General features: G+C 39.7%; 1 protein-coding gene across 4 annotated transcripts in view; it reads right to left on the bottom strand.

Annotated features, from left to right (window-relative positions):
- TGFBR2 (transforming growth factor beta receptor 2) overlaps positions 1–4,394 on the bottom strand; it is a 97,027-nt gene extending 92,633 nt beyond the window's left edge. For 3 of the 4 annotated variants that reach the window (XR_005218392.1, XR_005218396.1, XM_037846434.1), the window contains exon 1: positions 3,925–4,394. Coding sequence is in view for 1 of the 4 variants with exons in the window: in XM_037846434.1 (XP_037702362.1) it covers positions 3,925–4,018 (94 nt within the window). In the remaining 3 variants the exon portion in view is untranslated. The remainder of the gene's footprint in view (positions 1–3,924) is intronic. The other variant, XR_005218398.1, reaches the window with a different exon arrangement.
- Positions 4,395–20,749: the final 16,355 nt, after the last annotated feature.

Here is a 20,749-nt window from a genome sequence, read left to right as displayed (position 1 = left end):
ACTTCTGAAAAGTTCTGTAATGGCTTTAAAGGCCATTCAAAATGTTTAGCCAAAGGCATTGGATGAAAACTCCTAGCAGCTCTCCGTTATGTTTGTCAGAAGTTGAAACATCTTTTTTTCTATATCTCATCAGAATAAAAGAACCAATACTGTACTGTAAACAAAGCCAAATTGCCTATTTAGATCAGAGCCAAAACGATTCTCACTGAAAGTAAAGATTTTATCATTCAGCTAAAACACTCAAGACACAGTGATTTCTTGGTTGCTAAAACGCCAGACCTCAGTTGCACTACCCCCAGTAGGAAGAGGTGGAGGCTCAGTTCAGCATTTCCTGGGTGCTCAGTGATGTGCCAGGCACTGGGGGAGACTCTGGGGATAGAGAAGTGAATAAGACACACCCCTTGCTTTTGAGACCAAATGGACAAGGGAGTCAGGTAAAGATATAATTTCAGCTTACTGCTATTAAGAGCTGAGAGAGGCTTGTACACAGAAGGGAACACTTACCCCAACCTGGGTCATTCATAGCAGGTTTCTTTAAGAAGATGTCACTTGACTTAAGTCTTGAATGAAAATTAGCCAGGTGGCAGTTGTTCCAGACAGAGGTGAGAGTTTAAGCAAGGGCACAGCCGCCTAAACCACTGGCAGTATGTATGCATGCTGATAGAAGTGGATTGGGAATATTACTAGTAAGAGGGGAAACTGTCGGGCTTGGTGGGGTGTGGAGCTGCAGAGTCAGATGGGAACCAGGTCACTGAGGGCCTTGTTAGGCCAGATTAAGGAGTTACTAACAATAATAGAAGCTAATATTTATTGATCACTTACTATGTTGCAGGCATTATGTTAAGCACTTTAAAGCATTATTTCATTTAATACTCAAGAGTATTCCCTGAAGTAAATTCCATAATCCCCTCAATGGATGAGGGCACTAAGAGTTACAAAGATAAAGTACTTTGCAACAAGTTACACAGCCAGTAATGGGAGATGAATTTGGAACTCAAGATAGCCTGATTTCAAAGCTTGTACCTTACACACTCCTACCTCTAGCCTATCATTAAATAGAAAGTTGGGTCCATCATGCTGGATACAGAATGGAGACTGGAATTTAAGGTGGCCCATCTGGGCCCTGGAACAAGGGAGAGGCAGAAAGTGAGAAATGGTCAATGAAAAATATTTTCAGAGGGACTGAGAAGGAAATATTCAACATGCACACCATCCCACTGGTTTCAACAAAGTGTGGGCTTTGGGAAAAAAGGTCTAGAAAATAAAACACTAGTATTCAATTATTCTTCCAAGTTAAAATGTGTATCCTTCTCTTTGCTTGCAACATTCTCCTTCATGTTAAACTCAATGAGGGCAAAAACCATGCCAGTCTTATTCATTCAGGATAGTGTCTCCAGGGCTGTGCATCCTGTATGGCCCAAGGAGACAATAAATATTGCCGAGAAAGAATGAGTAATGGCCACTTTTTGTAAAGACACAGAGATGTCATTCTTAATTGGAAAAATAGGGTTAAAATGAACTTAAAGAAAAATTTTAAAAGTCATTTTGATAACTGAGCAACTGAGTAAACAGTCAACTGAAATGGAAAGCATTTAGCAGCTATGCTGACTACACAGACAATAATGTGGAGTTATCACCATGGGATGCTAGGTCGAAAAGTTGGCAGTGGATTAAAAATGTGACTAGTATTTTGTTTAAACCATAACTGGTTAAAAATAAGATGTTACTAAAGGAAGTAGCCTGTTTAGAGAAATGTGCTTTATGGGAATGAAACAAATAGAACAAAGATCAAATTCTGGGCCTAGTGACTTTTAGTGTCTGATCCTGACAAAATAACAATGTTGTTAATGTGATTAAAGGAATCAGAAAGAAATTCAATCCTATGACACTTTTACCAATGTTTAATCCTCAACAAGAATCTTTTAGGTATGTGAAAAATAAAGGAGGCTATAAACAAACTCATTTCCTCACACCTTATCTTACTCTAAGATATTTTGAAAAATGTTTTGACAGTTAACCAATAATGTTAGAAAAAAATCCTGAAACTATTTTCTGACATGGCAAATGCAAGTAGAATTAGGTTTCTCATCTTCACTATCTCCATCTCAAATCTTCAACCATCTTTGAAAATTTAATTTGAATCAAATGAATACAAATTAAAAATGATTTCTTAGTTCAACTAATTTGAAACTTTAATTTCATAAAAATATGAAAACTGTGGTTTTTGTTAAAAAACCCAAATAAAAAACTACCAGGCTTTTAAACTAATTGTTTAAAAGTGTGTGTATAGATGAAATGAAACTGACTCATGAACTATTGGGTCCAGAATTTGCAAATCATAAATCTTATCCTTGTAAACAAAGCCTAACCCATGTAGACAAACAAAATCAGGGCGCACTAATTTTCTTCTTTCATAATCTGAAACAAAAGTTTTAACGATTGTTAATGTACGCAGAAAATTAAGGGTGTCACTTTTAATTATTTATTAGTAAAAGATAGCTCAGTTCTTAAGAGTCTAGAGTAAAATAAGAGACCCTTGAATATCCTGGTAACTGCAGTGTAGGAAAACATCCAAAAACAAAACAGTGAGATTTTATTAAACCCCCTAGAACTCAAATTTGTGTTAGGATTTTTTTTTTTTTTTTGCTTACTACAGTGCTTCCTCATTCCATTAAAAACTTCCACCCCCAGGCTACCTTTGCACTACTTCAAACAGGCAGTGTGTGAAATTTACCACCTTGACCTGGTGCAGATTCCTTCCACACAAACCTAAAGGTAAGTATGCCTGTGCACCCTGGTAAATAAGCCTTGTGTCTCCCTGTGATGTGGACTGTCAACATCCTCTAAATTTCACCCAAAATCTACACAGGGCATCTCCAAGTCATCAAAAGAAGTAAAAGAACCCACAAGATGTTAAAGATGAAGGCGGCATAAAGTTATTTATATCCAACTGTGTCATTTTACAGGTGAGAAAACTGAGGCCCAGAAAGGTTATATGACTTGCCCAAATATTCAGTTACTTAGACTACAGCTGCAGATACTGTTATGCGGACCATACCTGCAAAAGTGTGTGTATAGCAGTTTCAGGGATTCTGCACTTTGCATAACAAATCCTTAGGAACTCAAATCCTGCTTCTTTTTTTTTTTTTTTTTTTTTTTTTTGCAAAAAGCTCTAGAGATCAAGATTAGGTGGGCAGCCAGGCACAATTTAACCCGTTCGTTTCCACAGAAACAGGAATTGCAGAGAATCACCAACCGCCTGAAGGCAGGACTGTCTTGCTCTAGGCAGCCTTCCACCTGACCATCCCCAATCCCCATCCCCCATCTACGCCAAGATGTCAGTGGAGCCAGATAACTTTTCTTTGAAAATCGCTTCTTTACTTGAAACTTTTAACCAATAGCCCAGAAGCCCGCCTGGGGGAATGCATTTCCACTCTTAAGAGCTAAGGAGGGAGCAACTGGCCATTTAAAGGGGTGTCCCGGCAAAAGAGAAGAGGGTGAGTGAGCAGCATCGCCACGGCCCGCAGTGGCCCCAGGTGTGCGAGCTGGCTAGGAGGCCTCGGTGGCTGCAGCTCCGGGCCGCTGCTCCCCAGCCTCCTTCAGATAAACCAACTTCTCAAACTTCCCTTTCCGGGGGTGGGGGCTCGCCTCGGATGCGGCCAACACAACGCCTTTCCTGCTCGCACAAAGCGGGCCAAACGTGTCCTATGCCCCCTCGCACTTCAACTTTCCTCCTCTATTAAAGAAACACTCACACATCCCTGCGGCCACGAGAGTCGGGCTGCGTGAGTAAAGCGAGAGGAAACTTTCCTCGTTTCCGCCCGAGCGCTAGGTTTCCCGGGGTCGCCTGTCAAGCGCGGCGAAGGGGCGGGGAGCCCAGGAGACCCCAGTCACCCCGCCAAGCGCCGGCTGGGGGTCACTCACCCGACTTCTGAACGTGCGGCGGGATCGTGCTGGCGATGCGCGTCCACAGGACGATATGCAGCGGCCACAGGCCCCGGAGCAGTCCCCGACCCATGGCAGACCCCGCTGCTCGTCATAGACCGAGCCCCGAGCGCAGCGGACGGCGCCTCCCTCGACCCCTGGCTGCGCCTCCGCGCGGCGACCTCTCCGGACCCCGCGCCCTGCCGGCCGGGCTAATGTGCGGGCCAGATGTGGCGCCCGCGAGCGAGCGAGGAGGGGGCCTGAAGGCTGGCGGGGCGCGGGGAGGCCCCCGGTGGCCGAGGGGAGTTGCGCAGGAGGCCGGCTCCTGCCCCGGGCGTGTGCGCGCACTGAGGAGTCGTCGGTCGGTGCGGCGAGTGACTCACTCAACTTCACCCGGGCGCTGCGGGGGAAACAGGAAACTACTCGCCAACAGCTGGGCAGGACCTCTCGCTGCCGGAGAGGAGAGCCTTCTCGCTCGCCTAGGCTTTCAGTCCTAGCTCTCTCTCATAAGCTGTCAATCATGTCCCCTAGACCAGCCCCTCTGAGGGTTTTGGCAAACTTTCAGCTGCCCCTCACCGCCCTCCCACACCACTGTCCAAGTATTTACTCAAAAGTGACTAAGGGCAAACGTTTCAGAAAAGCAACTGAACTTAGGAAGTGTCCACACTTTGTACAGTCCCCCTACGGAGCCCACTCTCCGAAATCCTAACCTTTGATTTGTTCCTGGGTGCTTGGAGAGTCATATTTTTCTTACCATAAGTCGGCACCGATGAGTGAATCCTGAAATCTATTTTGTGAGTCGTGACCAATTTTTTTTTTTTTTTTTTTTTTTTTTTTGCTAATCAAATAGTAAAGATAAGTATTGCTTCATTAAAATTATGTTCAGTTATGTATATAGTATGGGTGTACATGGCCACATTGTGAAAATGTCTTCTTACTAGTATAGATCAAAGTCCATCAGGTTCTCTCACACTTGAATGTGTTTATGGACCACCTGGGAATCTTCTGATTCAGTTGCTCTGGGGGCCTGAGATTCAACATTTCTAATGTGCTCCTTGGAGATGAATCCCATTTTGAGTAGCAAGGCTATATAATTGCCTCTTCCTGAGGGTGATTCCATGCATAATTTTAGAGGATCAGCCATCAGAGAATGATAAGGAGAAATATTATTTTCAGAATGTATGAAGTATGGCAGAAAATGTAAAAATGAAAGTGGCCAGGGAATCAGCTAAATGCCTGACTTTGCATTCCAGTGTTGCCCATGAAGAGAGAAATACTTAGTGTCTCATCTGCAAAAGGGGTGTTAGTGGAAGCAGGATAGGACCTTTCAAGTTTCCCTTCTTGCTAGGGCAACCAGGTTTGCCCAAGGTAATCTTGGTTTACATCTGTTTTCACAGTTTAATTATAATTAGAACCACATTTCTCTTTCAGATGTGTCCTGGTTGGATAATGAATTATATGATCACCCTACTTCCAGTTTTCACTCTGGTCAGGAAATCTTCTAGCAGGCTATACAATGAATTCCTTTATCTGAGAAAAAAGATTGTTTGCAGAGGCAGGTGGCCAGTTTTACTGGGAATAAAAGCAAATAATCCACCAAACTGAACTTCTGAAGTCTCCCATGTCAAAGAATTAATTTGTTTGATCCTAGAACCTTAAGTCTTGTCACTGTTGTTCCAACCAGCACTGAAGCTGCCTCTGGACGTGTCTTTTAGAAAAATACCACTTCTCAGATCTTTTGTTTAGTATGCAGGAAATGGGTGAGATCATGGAGGCTGGACATCTTGCCCACCAAGAGCCTTGCCAAAGCTAGAATCATTCTAGCATGGAGGAAGGTTGAATTCCAAATCAAACTTTCCACATTTCCTCTACAGCCACCCCACATCTGCCACTACTATTCCTTACCTGGAGTTACCTGAGAATCTCCTAACCAGTTGTCCTCAGGGTCATTCTGGGATTTTTGTACCCAATTCCTCAAACCAAAGCTGGAGTCCCTTCAAACTGAAAACCTGATATACCAACCCTCTGATTAAAATAATTAAACAGCTTCCCACTGCCCTAAAGATAAAGAAAAGATAGAAACTAAAATTTTTAATGTGTTTTCAAACCCTCACGTCTCCTGTAAACTTCCGTTTTCTCCTTCCCCTCACATGCTGGAAGCCTTCTCTAAACTTCTTGAGCATGCCCTGTATCTCCCATATAGGACCTTCCTCAGTGAGGACTTCCCTCTCTCTTTCCTTCCCTTCCCCTTCACACAGCCAACTCTTGGCCTTCCTTGGTGAATCATAACTTCCTTGATGGGCAAGTTTTCCCTGACACCCCTAAGTACATTTTAAAAATAGTTTCTCTTGACACCATATGCCTTGTTTTTACCATTACTACAACTCTAATTTTACAATTATATTTGTCATTCTTTAATTTCTATTCCTATTCCCCAGTCAACTGCAAATTTCCTGAGGGCAGGGATCACATCTTTCCCTCCACTCACTATTGTATTCCCAGCACCTAGCACATAATAGGTTTTAAATAAATATTTGTTGATGAATAGATGTTAACGGGTTGAATTGTATACCCCAGAGAGAAGTGTTCAAATCCTAAATCCCTATTCTGTGAATGTTAGCCTTTTTGGAAATAGGGTCTCTGAATATGTGACTAGTTAAAATGAGGCCAAACTGGATTAGAGTGGGCCCTAATCCAATATGACTGGTGTCCTTATGAGAAGAAATTTGGACCCAGGAGCACCCAGAAGCTGGGAGGAACACCATCTGATGATAGAGGCAGAGACTGGAGTGCTGTGGCTGCAAGCCAAGGAAAACCAAGAATTGTGCCAAACCACCAGCAGCTAAGCAGGGGCAAGGAAGTTCTCTCCCCTGTATTTCTGAGGGAGCGTGGCTTTGCCAACACCTTGATTTTGGACATCTAGCCTTCAGAACTGTGAGACAATATGTTTCTGTTATATATGCCACCCAATTTGTTACGGCAGCCCTAGGAAGCTAATATAATGAATGAATGAAGTTTAAAAAAAAGATTCAGAATAAAATTGTATGTAATCATCCTAGTTATTTCATAACTCAGAAGAAGGCAGTCTATTACCTAATAATTTCAGATGTAAACAGTCTAGATTTTAGCTGGAGGGCGATGTCACCACTACTTCTGTTTCCTAAGAATGGAGAAGTATGTGAGTTATTTTCCTTTTTCTTTTTTTTTTTTTTCTAAATTTGCACAAGTCCCTCTGGACAGCATACATGTACTTCCTTACTCCCCAGATCACACTGAAGCAAATAAATGCCCATCAATTCCAAAGGCTTTTTTCTCTGAGGTTCCAGAAAGGCAGATGTTTTACATCATTAGAGGCCAGGTTTGAGATATTTGATTCCATGGTGTAATGTTTAACTGATGGCCTTTGTTATATATTATATCACTAATATTGATTTACTTTTGTTTGCCTTTATATTTCTGATTTAATGATCAATCTTCTGTGAAATTGAAAAAAGTATGAATTCAGCATTGCCAATTACAAATTAGTCTTTTAGAAACTATCACAATGAAATCATTGACGTAGACACACATGCACATTACAATGTGACAATCATAAAAATCTGTCAATATTCCCTTCCATTAGAGGTTACCACTGAAAGAGAAATCTGATAACCTTGGTTCAAGGCCCTTTTTTCATATACAATTGTGTATTATTTGGCTTAATATAATTCTGTGTGTATTTTCATGGGCGGCTAATATACATATGCATAAAGTGAGCCATTTGCAGGTGGAAACAGAAAAAAATTAAAGTTTGACTCAGGATTTAAAAAACATGGAAGGAAAAAAAAACAAGGAAGGTAATTTTTATGCCTAGAACATTGGAAAATGATAAAAACCACCTTGACATGAAATTAAAAAACAGCTTGACAGTCTTCATTTTCCAGTTTTACAAACTCTGCACACATACAAACAGTTGAACTGAATCAAAATATCATTAATTCCATATCCTGCATTTTCCAGTTATAATGAGGCAAGAATTGTTTTTTTCCTTGAACTTTCTGACATGCAGCTATTGAGGTTATCAGCAGCTATAGCAGATGACAGGGAAATTCTTCTTCATGCACATCATTGGTCTGCAATCTCAGCTATTATATCTTGATCAATTTTCCTTCTATTGAGAAGCAAACCAATAAGTGCTGAGATGAGAATGAATTTATGATCCTTACCTTTTAAGGATCATCCATATTGCTAGCTCCTCCAGGAAACTTTTCCTGATTTCCACCAACCTAATTTGATCTTTCTTCTCCCAGGGAGCATTTATTTTATATTACCTATTTTTTTGTTGTTGTTGCTTATTTGTCCCATTCTGACTTGGAGTGCATTATGCTTATTTGCCTATTTGTTGGAATTCTATCCCACCAATTTGTAAAGTCCTTTTTTAGCATAGATTATTCCTTTTGCAACTTTGAACCCCACTCTGCACCCTGCAAATAATAAGTACTCAATGGGTGTTTCTTGTCTTCAATAGAGGGAAAAACAGGAATAAAATATTTGTTTCCCTACTCCTTTCTCTTGTTTGTAGCTCATGGATATTAACAGAATATTCACAGACATTAACAGAATCTGAAATTATGCCACATGTTTCCAGAAGCATTAATAGTGCCTTTTTAAAAACTGTTAATTTTTTTAAATTGCAAGATAATATGTGTCAATTGTAGGTAAAAGAAATCTGAAATACAGTTAAGCAAAAGGCAAAAAATGAAAAGGATCCTGAATCCCAACACTTTAAGATAATTGCTGTAAATATTTTGGAGCATGACTTACTGCACTGTTCTAATCTTCACTGTGAAGAACTTGAGGATTCAATGGATTAAGTATGCGGTAAAGGTCACATACTAATACATTATAGAGCCTAGACTTGAACCCAGACCTGTTGAGCTCCAGAGTCTACACACCAGCTAGTTCTTCTTAGGTTCATCCTAACCACCTGACGGATCTGGGTACCACAGTATTTTAGAGTGACTTTGGAGTGATCAACAACAATCCTGGACCTTCACATGATTCTGTCTTCTGCAGACTTGCTGATTAATCTTCTAGACCCTGCACAGGTTTTGAGGTTACATCAAAGAGAATACATGTCATAGCCCTGAAAACTCAGAAATGTCCCTGAGAGAAAGAGCAGAGCTCCTACAGGTAAAGAATTAGCAAACAGAGAAAAAGCTGGCTAAAGGAAGATAATAAACAAGCTCCTCTGGTTGGTGTCCATAGACAAAGGCCAGTTATCTGGGTAATTCAGTAAACAACCTGCTCTCTCAGAGAACTCAACATTTAGTGCTCTGGGAAAGGCTAAGAACATTAAGAGGAATTTCCAGTGCGCTCTAAGGGATTCAACATGTGACTCATCACTCTGGACAAATTCTGTGTGTGTGTGTGCCTCACACTCCCAGTGCCTAGCCTTAATGAGCTGACACATGACCACCCCAGCGACTTTATGTCTACCCCACTTCATGCTCTCTCCTGTAAGGCCTCATTCTGAGCATATCATCTTCCAGAACTGATTCATCAAGTCCCTTGAATTCCTCCACATAATCCTATTCCATCCAACCATGCTTCACATCTTTCAGCATGAAGTAAAAAATTCCTCATGCTATCTAGGACAAAGTTCTAAATTCTGGCTGCATGTCAGAATCAACTGTGAAGGCTTTTACACCCCAGATTTAACTTTTTCCCTGCTCTTTCCCTCCCACCCCTGTAAATGAGATGTTCTTTCTCTGTTCCGATGCCACAAAACTCTTATTCAATCAATTGTCCCATCTTTTCTCCTGGTCATCTGATCCTCCCTATTTATTCATGTAAATTTATTCATTGGTTTTTATCTTAAAACAAAGTAAAACCATTGTAAACCCTCTCTCCCATTCTCTTTCTCTTTCCTGCTCTCCTTTCTCTTTCTTCTTCACAGTAAAGTTTGTTAAAATAGTAGCGATACTTTGCTGTTACTATTTCTTCCCCTCTTACTCTTTAATTAAGCCACTGCAGTCACCTCTCTAATGGAAACTCCTTTGCTTGGCTCATACTTTGTCTCAACTGGCATAACCAGTGGGCACTTTTAGTGCTTACCTGACTTCTCTATTTCCTTGAACACTAGATTGTTCATCTCTCTCTGTTGGCATCTTCTCTCTCTTGTTGCTTCCATGAAGCAATATGACTTCGATGTTGCTACCGTAGCCTCATTTCCTGCCTGCTTGTCCAGCTGCTCCTTCTCAATATCTTCTCAGGTTTCCTTCCCTCCACTCATTGGAGAAATGCTGGTGTTTGCTAATTCTGTCCTCTGCCCCTTCTCTCACTCCTCCTGGGAAATGCAATCACTTCTATGGTTTCATTGAAATGTTATGATTTCCAGATCTAAAGATTGAGCTCTGATTTCTCACCTAAGGTTCAATTAATCCAATTGCCTACTCAACTCTTTATAGATGTCCTACTGGCATCACACACATATTATTTCTAAAATGACTCAAAAAATGTATGTCCCCTTTGTTTGTACCCCATGTCAAAGAAAGGTTATATCTCCACTGGTAACCCATGCTATAAATATAAAAATAAGCTAAAAGTGTACCTCTAGTTTACCCTTCAGATCCAAAGATGCATTGAATTCTGTTTACTTTCTAAATATCTATAAAATCTGTTCTGTTTTCATCCCTGTCACTGACTTTCATAGTTATAGTCTTTATTTCTGGCCATTACTTCAATTTCCTCATCTTCTTTTCTATTAGTCTCTCCCCATTCTACTATATCCTCCCTCTTATCAGAATGATCCTTTCCAAAAATACAAGATAACAATCACATTTCAAAGTCTTCAATGGCTTCCCATTGCTTTCAGAATAGAATTTCAACCTACCATCTTCCATTTATTCATCCAGCCAGCATTTGATTCTCTTCTGTTAATCCAATACTGTGCTAGGCTCTGAAGACATGAAGACTCAGAAAAATGTAATAATTCCTGTCTTAATTCAAGAGCATTAGGCTGTACTTTGGTGTTAATGTGAAACATAGATAAGTAACCAAATATGATGTGATATATGATAAATGTCAAAATGGTGATAAGCTCAGGATACCACAGGAGCAGACAGGAGAGGCCACTAATCCACCTGAGAGTTAAGAGACAGCTTAGGGGATGCCTTCTGAGCTGAGTCCTGAAGCATGTGTAGAAGTTGACCAGGTGAAGATACAGATACACAGATCAGCAGTGTAAAGACAAGGAGATGTGCAAGCTTGGAGTGGTTAAGGAAATGTTAAGATTTCAGAATGCCTAGAGTATAGATTTGAAGGAATTTTATATTGAATTATTGGCTCCATTTCTGCACCCATTCCTGAATCCATGATCTTTCTTTTGTGACTGTGTCGTTCCCCCCACTAAAGCCAAAGGGTATATCTCTGCCTTGTGTCCCGAGACTTGGCCATGTCATTGCTTTAGTCAATAGGATGTTAATAGACATGAAGCAAGCAGAGGCTTGGCATATTACTGCAGAGTTGGGATTGCCCTTCCACCATCACCATGAGAAGAGTGAGCTGCTGGTCCCAGGAGAATGAGCGACACGTGGAAGAGACCTACACCACGCCTCAGTCTCCCTCACTAGATCCCGATCTTCTTGAGGCAGGGACTGTGTCTTTCACAGCTCAACTTTGTCTCTTATCCATACTTGCTGCTCAATAAATATCTGTGAATGAGAAGATGAATCAATGAATAAACTCTATAATTTTTCATATTCAAGAACTGGGATTCTGAAGGTTGTGAATTTGGGAAATAAAAATCTGCATTGCTCCAAATGCCTGACTACAAAATGAGGCTGATAATGCTTGTCATGAAATTCGGACACCAGCACAAACTTCCTCTCAAAGACATTGTAAATATCGAGTACAGAGAAACACTTCTTAAAAAAAGAAAGTGATACAGAGAAATGAGGATAAATTTCACCTCAAGAGAGAGAATTTATGTCCTTGACAGTTACAGTAATCAATCTCATCCTGATACAATGTTCATCTCTAATTCTTAATTTTTTTTTGTAAAAGGAAAATTAGAGTAAAAACATTTTGAATCTTTTTTCTGACTCAATAGCTGCCTTCTAGGAAAGGCTGGTCAACTTCACTCTCATTTTGACAGTATTTTCCAAGCTCCATAGTCATTCAGTTTGTTTAATAAGTAATTATTGACCAAATTATAGCACAAAGCCTTGAAAGTTAGACACTTAAATAAATAGTTATTGCTTTATTTACAATACATGGTTTTAATTGCTCATGTCACAAAAGTACACTCTAATTTAACAATACAGATTCATTGGCTTGAAAAATTTTTCTTAAGGAGAAGCTATTTACTTGGTGTCAGTAATATGATGATAGAAATCATTTAAGAGTTATATTGAATTTGTACTTCAAATTCATGTTATTACACACTTTAGAGCAGATTTTATAATATATATAAATACATATATATTTGTGTTTGTGTGTATATGTGTGTGTTTTAAGTAGATTTAATGAATACCTGAGATTTTTTAGTAAAAATTGTGTACCCTAATCAAAGATAAATATTTTAGGAGTGGAAGCAACATTTGGAAAGCTCTTATCAAAAGGCTGCACCCTGGGAGAATCTTCTGCCATTATCTCTGCCATGTTTATGCTCGATCAACTCCAGAGGGTTTGTTAGTTGGCACGAAGAATGTCAGAAATGACTTTTCTTTGGTGAAATAATTAGTGCTCAGGATTTGTGGATTGGATTAAAAGATTGGGCAGGCATTCCTGTCCTGGCATGGATAGGGTATAAGAAGCCGGAATCCTTTGAAGGGGAGTTGTAGGCTGAGGTACCCATTCCTGTATTTAGCCATTTTTGGAGGATTCTGACACTTGAGCTCAAAAAACCTGAATCCTGCTGCTACAAAATTGTTACATTTTCCTGGAGTGACCATTTCCTGCAAAATGGTCTTGGAGCATGTCAAAGGGATGGAACCAGAGACTTCACCTTGTTTACAGAAGAGGTCAATGACCATGTTCTAGTCTGCTAATAAATGTTTGTATGTACAACAAAATTCAAGCTGAGACTTACTTGCATTGTTAAATGTTACCTAGCAGTAAGGAAGTGTAAAGGAGACCTTGATCCCTTACCCATTTCTCACTTCTCCCATCCACCAATCATAACCAAATATTTGTCAATGACAAATTGACTTTGGTTAATTCACAGCAGCTTTATACAGGCAGAAATTTTAGATTAACTGCCAAGAATGATTCCAAAGAATATTTGGTAACAAAACACTATGCTTTAGTGTATCAGAGGTGAAGAATGCTCAGTGTGGTACGTGCTCTTGCATAATTGTTTGCACAAGTCTCAAGTTATTAATTATTAACTCGATGAATCATCAGGAAAGCATGTGTCACTTGGACCTTCAGGCATTTCAAAGGGTTGCCTCTTTCCCGAAGTTGACAATAGACTCACTAGATTTTGTTTAGAATTGCCATGGTAAATGCTTATCTCCAAGTCATAATAAAATTAAACCATCTGCACCCTGTAGTCATTCCTCACCCAAAGGCTACCCGTTCTTTAGGATGCCAGAGGAAGTAGTTCAGAGAGGCTGCCTTCGAAATTTATTGTTATCATTTTGCCTCCACACACAAAACAAATTCCTGAAAGACTATTAAAACATTGGGCTATTTTCACAACACTTAATGTTTTATTTGACTGCTTTTATAGATACCTTTATTATGCTCTACTTTATTCCCTCTCAGCCATCTGCTCCACGAAATGTATTTGTTTCTTTTATGGGAAGCACCCATGATCCTGGGACATTTTCCTCTAAGAAAGGAAAACTAAACCATGGCTTTCCTAGAGAACTTTTATAGGTTTTCAAATAACGTCCTTTAAGTAAATATCTCTCATGGAAAAAAATAACAATTCTCTACATAAAAGTCTACTTCTGAGTGAATTGTACCATCTCCAGTCAGACCTAAAAATAATAGGAAATATTGGTGTAACATTTTTCATTTTACAGAGTCTTCACATACGTTATGCTATTCACTTCTTGTGAAATCCACATGCAGTAAACAGGACAGGTGTTATTACCTAATTCTTCAGATAAAAAACCTGAGATTCCAAGATATTAATGACTTACCCAAGGCTACTGAGCTACTGAAAGCCAAACACAAATTGGTTACCTGACTACAAATTATTCTTGCTCCTATTCTCCATGAACTTCTTAACCTCTTTCTTCTCTTGGCTTACACATCTCTAACTCTAAGTTGGATTTTAACCTCTGTCTCTGGCTTAGGGTAACATGGAGATGAGTAAGCCCATCCCCAAAGTCGAACCACTACAATTTTCTTCCTATCCAATAGGTGCCCAGAGTCCTCTGAAGCAGAGTTCCTTGGGGTACTGCTACAGTGCATCCAGCATGGTGACCAACAATTAGCAGACAGTCTCTCCTTGAGGATACAGGAGACCCCAGTGGAGCTGTCTGCCCAGGAGAGTTATCCCAGGCAGAGGATAGGGGAAATGGTAGATTCCTGATTGGTGGGGAGGTAGGTGGTTGTGATGTCAACTTGGCTAAGTTATGGTGTCCAGTTGTTTGGTCAAGCAAGTACTGGCCAGATTGTTACTATGAGGATATTTCATGGATATAAATCATCAATAGGTTGATTGCATCTATGGCTGATTAATGGCTTATTACATCTAAAATCAACAAAGGAGATTTCCTTCATCAGTGAGAGAAGTTTCATCTAATCAGTTGAAGGCCTTAAAGGGAGAACTAATGATTTCAGCAGTCGATAGGAAGAATTCCCATGTCTGCTTAAGCCAGCCAGCTTCTCCCAGGGAATTTATGAATACCATCGGAGTTCCCAATTTGTGTCCCATGCTATGGAACTCGGACTTGCCAAAACCCCAGGTCACATGAAACAATTCCTATAATAAATCTCATGATGTTTACCATATACATATACATATACATATGTACATATGCATATGTATACATATCCTGTCAATTCTGTTTTCCTAGAGAAACCTATACAGTGGTCTTCTAGTCTGGCCACTGTTCTTGCTCCTGGGCAACCCCATGATGTCCCCTATGGCTGTCTTTTCCTCACTGCATGGCCTCAGAACCTCTTGATCCTGAAGATCAACTCTTGAACCAGTGAATGATTGTTCAGAATGTGATTCTCTGCTGTATTTTCATGAAAGTGGCCTCTTTCTTCCCTACATTTAGGCCTACAACATGCTTTTCTCCAATAGCAGTAATTCTAACCTGGAATTGTGGAATTTACCCAATATTGTGCAAACTTTTGAGTGTATTTACGTGAATATATTTTTAAGGAAGGATATCCTAGCTTTCATAAAATTCTCAAAAGGGTCTATGACGAAGACAAGAAATTTACCAATAATTTTTATAGTGAGTGGTAGATCTGGGAGCCAAACCCAAGCAGTCTGGCTTTAGGCTCTTTGCTGATTTTTCACCTTCTAATTGGGTGACCTCAAGTGACTTATCCAACATTTCTGAGCCCTACTTATTTCAAGATTAAAATAAAGATCATCAAAATCATGTCAGATTTCCACTTCCAGGAAGATAGAGTATATCTGCTTTTCCCCATTTCTTCTGATAGTTACAATTAAAAATCCTAGACATTATATATAAAACAAACATAAGTAAATTCTGAAAGGTGGAGAGAAGACATACCAGCTAAGTACCTCAGGACTTTAGGAACAACTCTGTGGTGAATTCTCTGGGTTTTCTTATTGCCTCATATGTCTCAGGCATGGAGCTAAAGAAGCCAGCAACCTAGAAACACTGAGTGGTGCAGACAAAACAAACAAAAAAGCAAAAGCCTTCTTTCTCTAGTCAAAAGAGTAGGAAAGAAGCAGCCTAGTAAAAGAAAATTTTTCAGACGATAACCACTCTACTCCAGCCAAACACCACACAAAAAACCATAGTCCAACCCCCACCCATGCCAGCAAAGGCTGAATGAAAAGCCTATTCCTCCACCCCTGCGCAGCTGCAGTGAGGAGTCACAACATCTCCTCTGGAGTTGTGTCAGAAAAAGCCAAGCAGAGAGACAAGAACTTCATTCCCCACTGGCTCCTAATGAGCTCCCCACTTCTGTGCCCCTCTCCCCCCATCCTGTTCTTTGTGTCACTGGAGACCATGTGGGAAACCTGGACCTCCATCTCCATCCAGCAGTAATGAGGTACTCCTGCCCCTCCCCACTGGGTGGTATCAGAGGAGGCTTAGAGAAGGATCAGGACTTGAACCATTGCCCAGGAAAATGTGGCCACTTTCACTGTGGTGTCAGTGGAGACCACCTGGGAGCCAGAATGCCCACACCTGCCTAGCAATAATGAGGAGCTGCCCAACTCAGGTGTCAATGAAGACCAAGTAAGGTACCTAGACTTCTACCCCCACTTAGTGGTAATAAGGCAGTGCCCTCCCCACTTCCCGTGCCAGAGTGAGTCAGAGAAAGACAGCTAAAAGACAAGGTTTAAATAAGATCCAATATCTCATAACGTAATAGGAAAATGTCCAAGTTTTGATAGAATATGGCTCATCATACCAAGAACCAGGAAGACCTCAACTAAATGAAAAAAGACAAACAATATATGCCAGCACTGAAATGACAAAGATTTTAGAATCATCTGCCTAAGATTTTAAAGCAGCCATGATAAAAATGCTTCAAAGAGCAATTGAAACCTGCTCTAAACAAATGAAAAATAGACAGCCTCAGCAAAGATATAGCAGATATAAACAGGAACTAAATAGAAATTTCTGCTGTAAAAAAAATAAGATAAAAAGCTCAAAGTATGGGCTCAACAGCAGAATGGATATGACAGAAGAAATAATCAGTGAATTGGAAGATAAAATAGAATTACCAATCTGAACAATAGAGAGAAAATAGAATGGAAAAAAAAATGAAGAAGCTCAGGGATCTGTGAGACTATTAAAAAAAAAAAGAGCTAACGTTCATGTCATCAGAGTCTGCAAGGAGAGGAGAAAGAGGGAAGGCTGAAAAAAAATACTTGAAGAAATAATGTCTGAAATTTCCCAAATTTGGCAGGAGACATAAAACTACAGTTTCAAAAAGCTGAAACCCAAACATAATAAAGCCAAAATAATCCATGCCAAGATACATCAAAATTCCAAAAACTAAAGACAAAGAAAAATCTTGAAAGCAGCCAGAGAAAAATAACACTTTAACTTTAGAGAAAAAGCAATTAGAATGACGTGGATTTCTCTTCAGAAACCATGTAGACTGGAAGGAAATGGCACTATATTTCTCAGGTACTGAAAGAAAAGAACTGTCAACCCTAAATTTTATACTGTTGTTGGTTTATTGGCACCCACCAAAGATATGCCCACCTAGAACCATGAACATGAACTTATTTGGAAATAGATTCTTTGCAGATGTAATCAAGTTAAGGATCTCTAGATGAGCTCTTCCTGGATTATCTGTGTATGCCCTAAATACAATAATAAATGTCATGAAAAAAGGCACAGAAGATTCGAGACACACAGAGGCAAAGGTGATGGGAAGGCACAGGCAGAGACTGGAGTTATGCATCCACAAGTCCAGGAACACCCAGAGTCACCAAAAGCTAGATGCGGCAAGGAAGAACTCTCACCGAGAGCATTTGGAGGGAGCACAGCCCTGCAAACACCTTGATTTTGGACCTCTGGTCTCCAGAACTGTGTGAAAAAAACATCTTCTGTTGTTGTAAGCCAGCCAGTCTGTGTAATTTGTTATGGCAGCCTGTTCCAGTTTGCTAGTGATGCCTTTATGCAAAATACCAGAAATGGATTGGCTTTTATAAAGGGGCTTTATTAAGTTACAAATTTACAGTTCTAAGGTCATAAAAGTGTCCAGATGAAGGCATCAGCAAGAGGATACCTTCACTGAAGAATGGCTGATGGCGTCTGGAAAACCTCTGTCAGCTGGGAAGTCACATGGCTGGCATCTGCTGATCATTTGCTCCAGGGTTCTTGTTTCAAAATGGCTTTCTCCAAAATGTCTCTGGGCTTGTCTCTCTTAGCTTCTCCAGAGCCAACTCTGGGCTACCATCTGTTAGCTAAGCATCTCCAAATGTCCTTCTGGCTGCATCTTCAAGCATCTCTAAGCATCAGCAAGCATCTGGGTTTGGGTCAGCTCTTTCTAAAGGACTCCAGAAAACTAATCAAGACCCACCCTGACTGGACAGGGTCAAATCTCCATGGAAACATTTAATCAAGAGGTCATACCCTAATCAAAAGTATTAATAAGTCTGCCCACAAGATTGCATTAAAGAATATGGCTTTTGAGAGGATATAATACATCCAAACCAGCACACAGCCCTAGGATCTAATACATATATCCAGAAAACATATCCTTCAGGACAAAAGGGGAATCAATACATTTTCAGATGAAGGAAAACCAAGAGACTTTGTCACCAGACTAATACTTAAAAGTTTGAACAGAAAGAAAATAGTTTGAAAACAAAACAAAAAAGGAATCTGAGAAATCAGAAAGTAAGAAAGAAAGTGGAAGGGGTAAAAATATGGGAAAATGCAATGCATTTTCCTTCTCCTTTTAGGGTCTCTAAATGATATTAGATGGTATAACACTGTGTGGTGTGACTCTAAATGTGTACATAGTGGAAATATTTAAGTCACAGTTACTATAAATTACAGAAGGCATAAAAGATGTAAAGAGAGTAATATTCCTATATGTCACTTGAACTGAATTAGTAAAATGATGACAACAGTAGGTTGTAAGAAGTGTGTATTTAATGTGCAAAAACTGAAGAAGCTACACAAAGAGATATACTAAAAAACAGTATGATAAATCAAAATAGAATCCTAAAAAGTGTTAAAGTAACCCACAGAAAGGCAGGAAAAAGTAAACAGAAACAAAAAAAACATAGAAAGAACAAACAGAAAACAAAAAATAAAATGGTAGACTTAAGCCCTATCCTATCTATAATTGCATTAAATGGAAGTCATCTAAATACACCAATTTAAGCACAAAGATTGGAAGAATGCATTAAAGAACATGACCTAACTGTATGTTGTCTATAAGAAACTCACTTCAAGCATAATGACATAGGCAAATTGAAAGTAAAAGTATAGAAAAATATATATTATGGAAACATTAATCAAAGAAAAGCAGAAGTAGCTATATTAGTATCAGAACAAGGAAGGAAATAAAAGGCATACAGATTACAAAGGAAGAGGTAAACATGTACAGAACTTGTATACTGAAAACCACATCATGCTAATGAAAAATCAAGGATAATCTAAAGAAATGGAGAGACATTCCATGTCCATGGATTGTAAGACTCAAAATAGTAAAGACGTCAATTCTCCTCAAATTGATATACAGGTTTAACACAGTTCCTATCAAAATCCCAGCAAGAATTTTTGTAGATGTTTTAGTTTGTTAAGCTCCTCAAAGCAGATGCCATGAAATGTTTTGGCTTCATCTATGGAAATTTATTAGCTTGTAAATTTACAGTTAATTATCTTGGGAATTTAGTTTTGAAGCCATGAAAATGTCCAAATCTAGGCATCATCACGGTGATGCATTCTTCCTGAAGATCAGCTGTCGGCAATACTGGACTCCTCTGTCACATGGCAAGGCACATGGCAGTGTCTGCTGGTCTCTCCCTTCTCTTTTGAGTTTTATTGCTTTCAGCTTCTTGCTTCCATGGGAGTCTCTCTCTCTCTGTCTGTATTCATCCCATTTATAAAGGACTCCTGTAAGAGGATTAAGACCCACACTAGGCTATGCCTCATCTGAAGTAACCTAATCAAAAGGTCCTACTTACAATAAGTTTACACCCACAGAAATGGATTAGCTTTAAGAACTTGATTTTCCAAGTCACCACAGTAGATACAGACAAGTTATTCTAAAATTTACATGGCAAGGCAAAGGAACTGAATTAGCTAAAACAATTTTGAAAAATAAGGTGAAAGTGGAAGGAATCAATCTGATTCTAAGACTTGGGCATCCGTAGGCAAAAAAATAAACTTTGACCTAACATTCAGGCCTTATAAAAAATTAACTCAAAATGAATAATGGACTTAAATGCACAAAATAAAACTGCAAAACTTTTAGGGAAAAATATAGAAGAAAATCTTTGGAATCTAGGGTTAGATAAAGAGTTCTTGAGTGCTCTGATTTGGATATACTATGTCCCTCCAAAAACCATATTCTTTAATGCAATCTTGTGAGGTCAGACATTAATCTTTTGATTGAGTGTTTCCATGGACATGTGACTCAATCAGCTGTGGGCTAGGCTTTGATTAAATTATCTCCATGGAGATATGGGCCCTGCCCATTCAGGGTATGTCAAAATTAAATCACTGGAGTCCTATAAGAGAGACTTCTGGAAAGACGCTACCAGATCTTTGAGAAGCTAGCTCAGAGTTTGCTCTGGAGAAGCTAAGAGAGGACAAAAGACAAAATACCCCTAGAGCAGCTGAGAGAGACTTTTGGAGAGACCAAGACGCTTGCTGATGCTTGCAGATGCAGACAGAAGGACATTCGGAGAGCTAAGTTAAGGGAAACCTAGAGACATTTTGGAGAATGACATTTTGAAACAACCTGGAACCAGCAGATGCCAGCCATGTGCCTTCCCAGCTGACAGAGGTGTTCTGGATGCCTTCGGCCATTCTTCATTGAAGGTATCCTCTTGCTGATGCCTTAGTTTGGATTCTTTTATGGCCTTAGGACCATAAATCTGTAACTAAATAAACCCCTTTTGTAAAAGCCAACTCATTTCTAGTGTTTCGTACAATGGCAGCCTTAGTAAACCGAACATTGAACTTGAGAATAAAAACAACCT

Source organism: Choloepus didactylus, chromosome 1 (assembly GCF_015220235.1).
Source record: "Choloepus didactylus isolate mChoDid1 chromosome 1, mChoDid1.pri, whole genome shotgun sequence".
Taxonomy (NCBI): domain Eukaryota; kingdom Metazoa; phylum Chordata; class Mammalia; order Pilosa; family Megalonychidae; genus Choloepus; species Choloepus didactylus.
The sequence above is the reverse complement of the archived record's forward strand: the minus strand, read 5'-3'. Positions and strand labels throughout refer to the sequence as shown.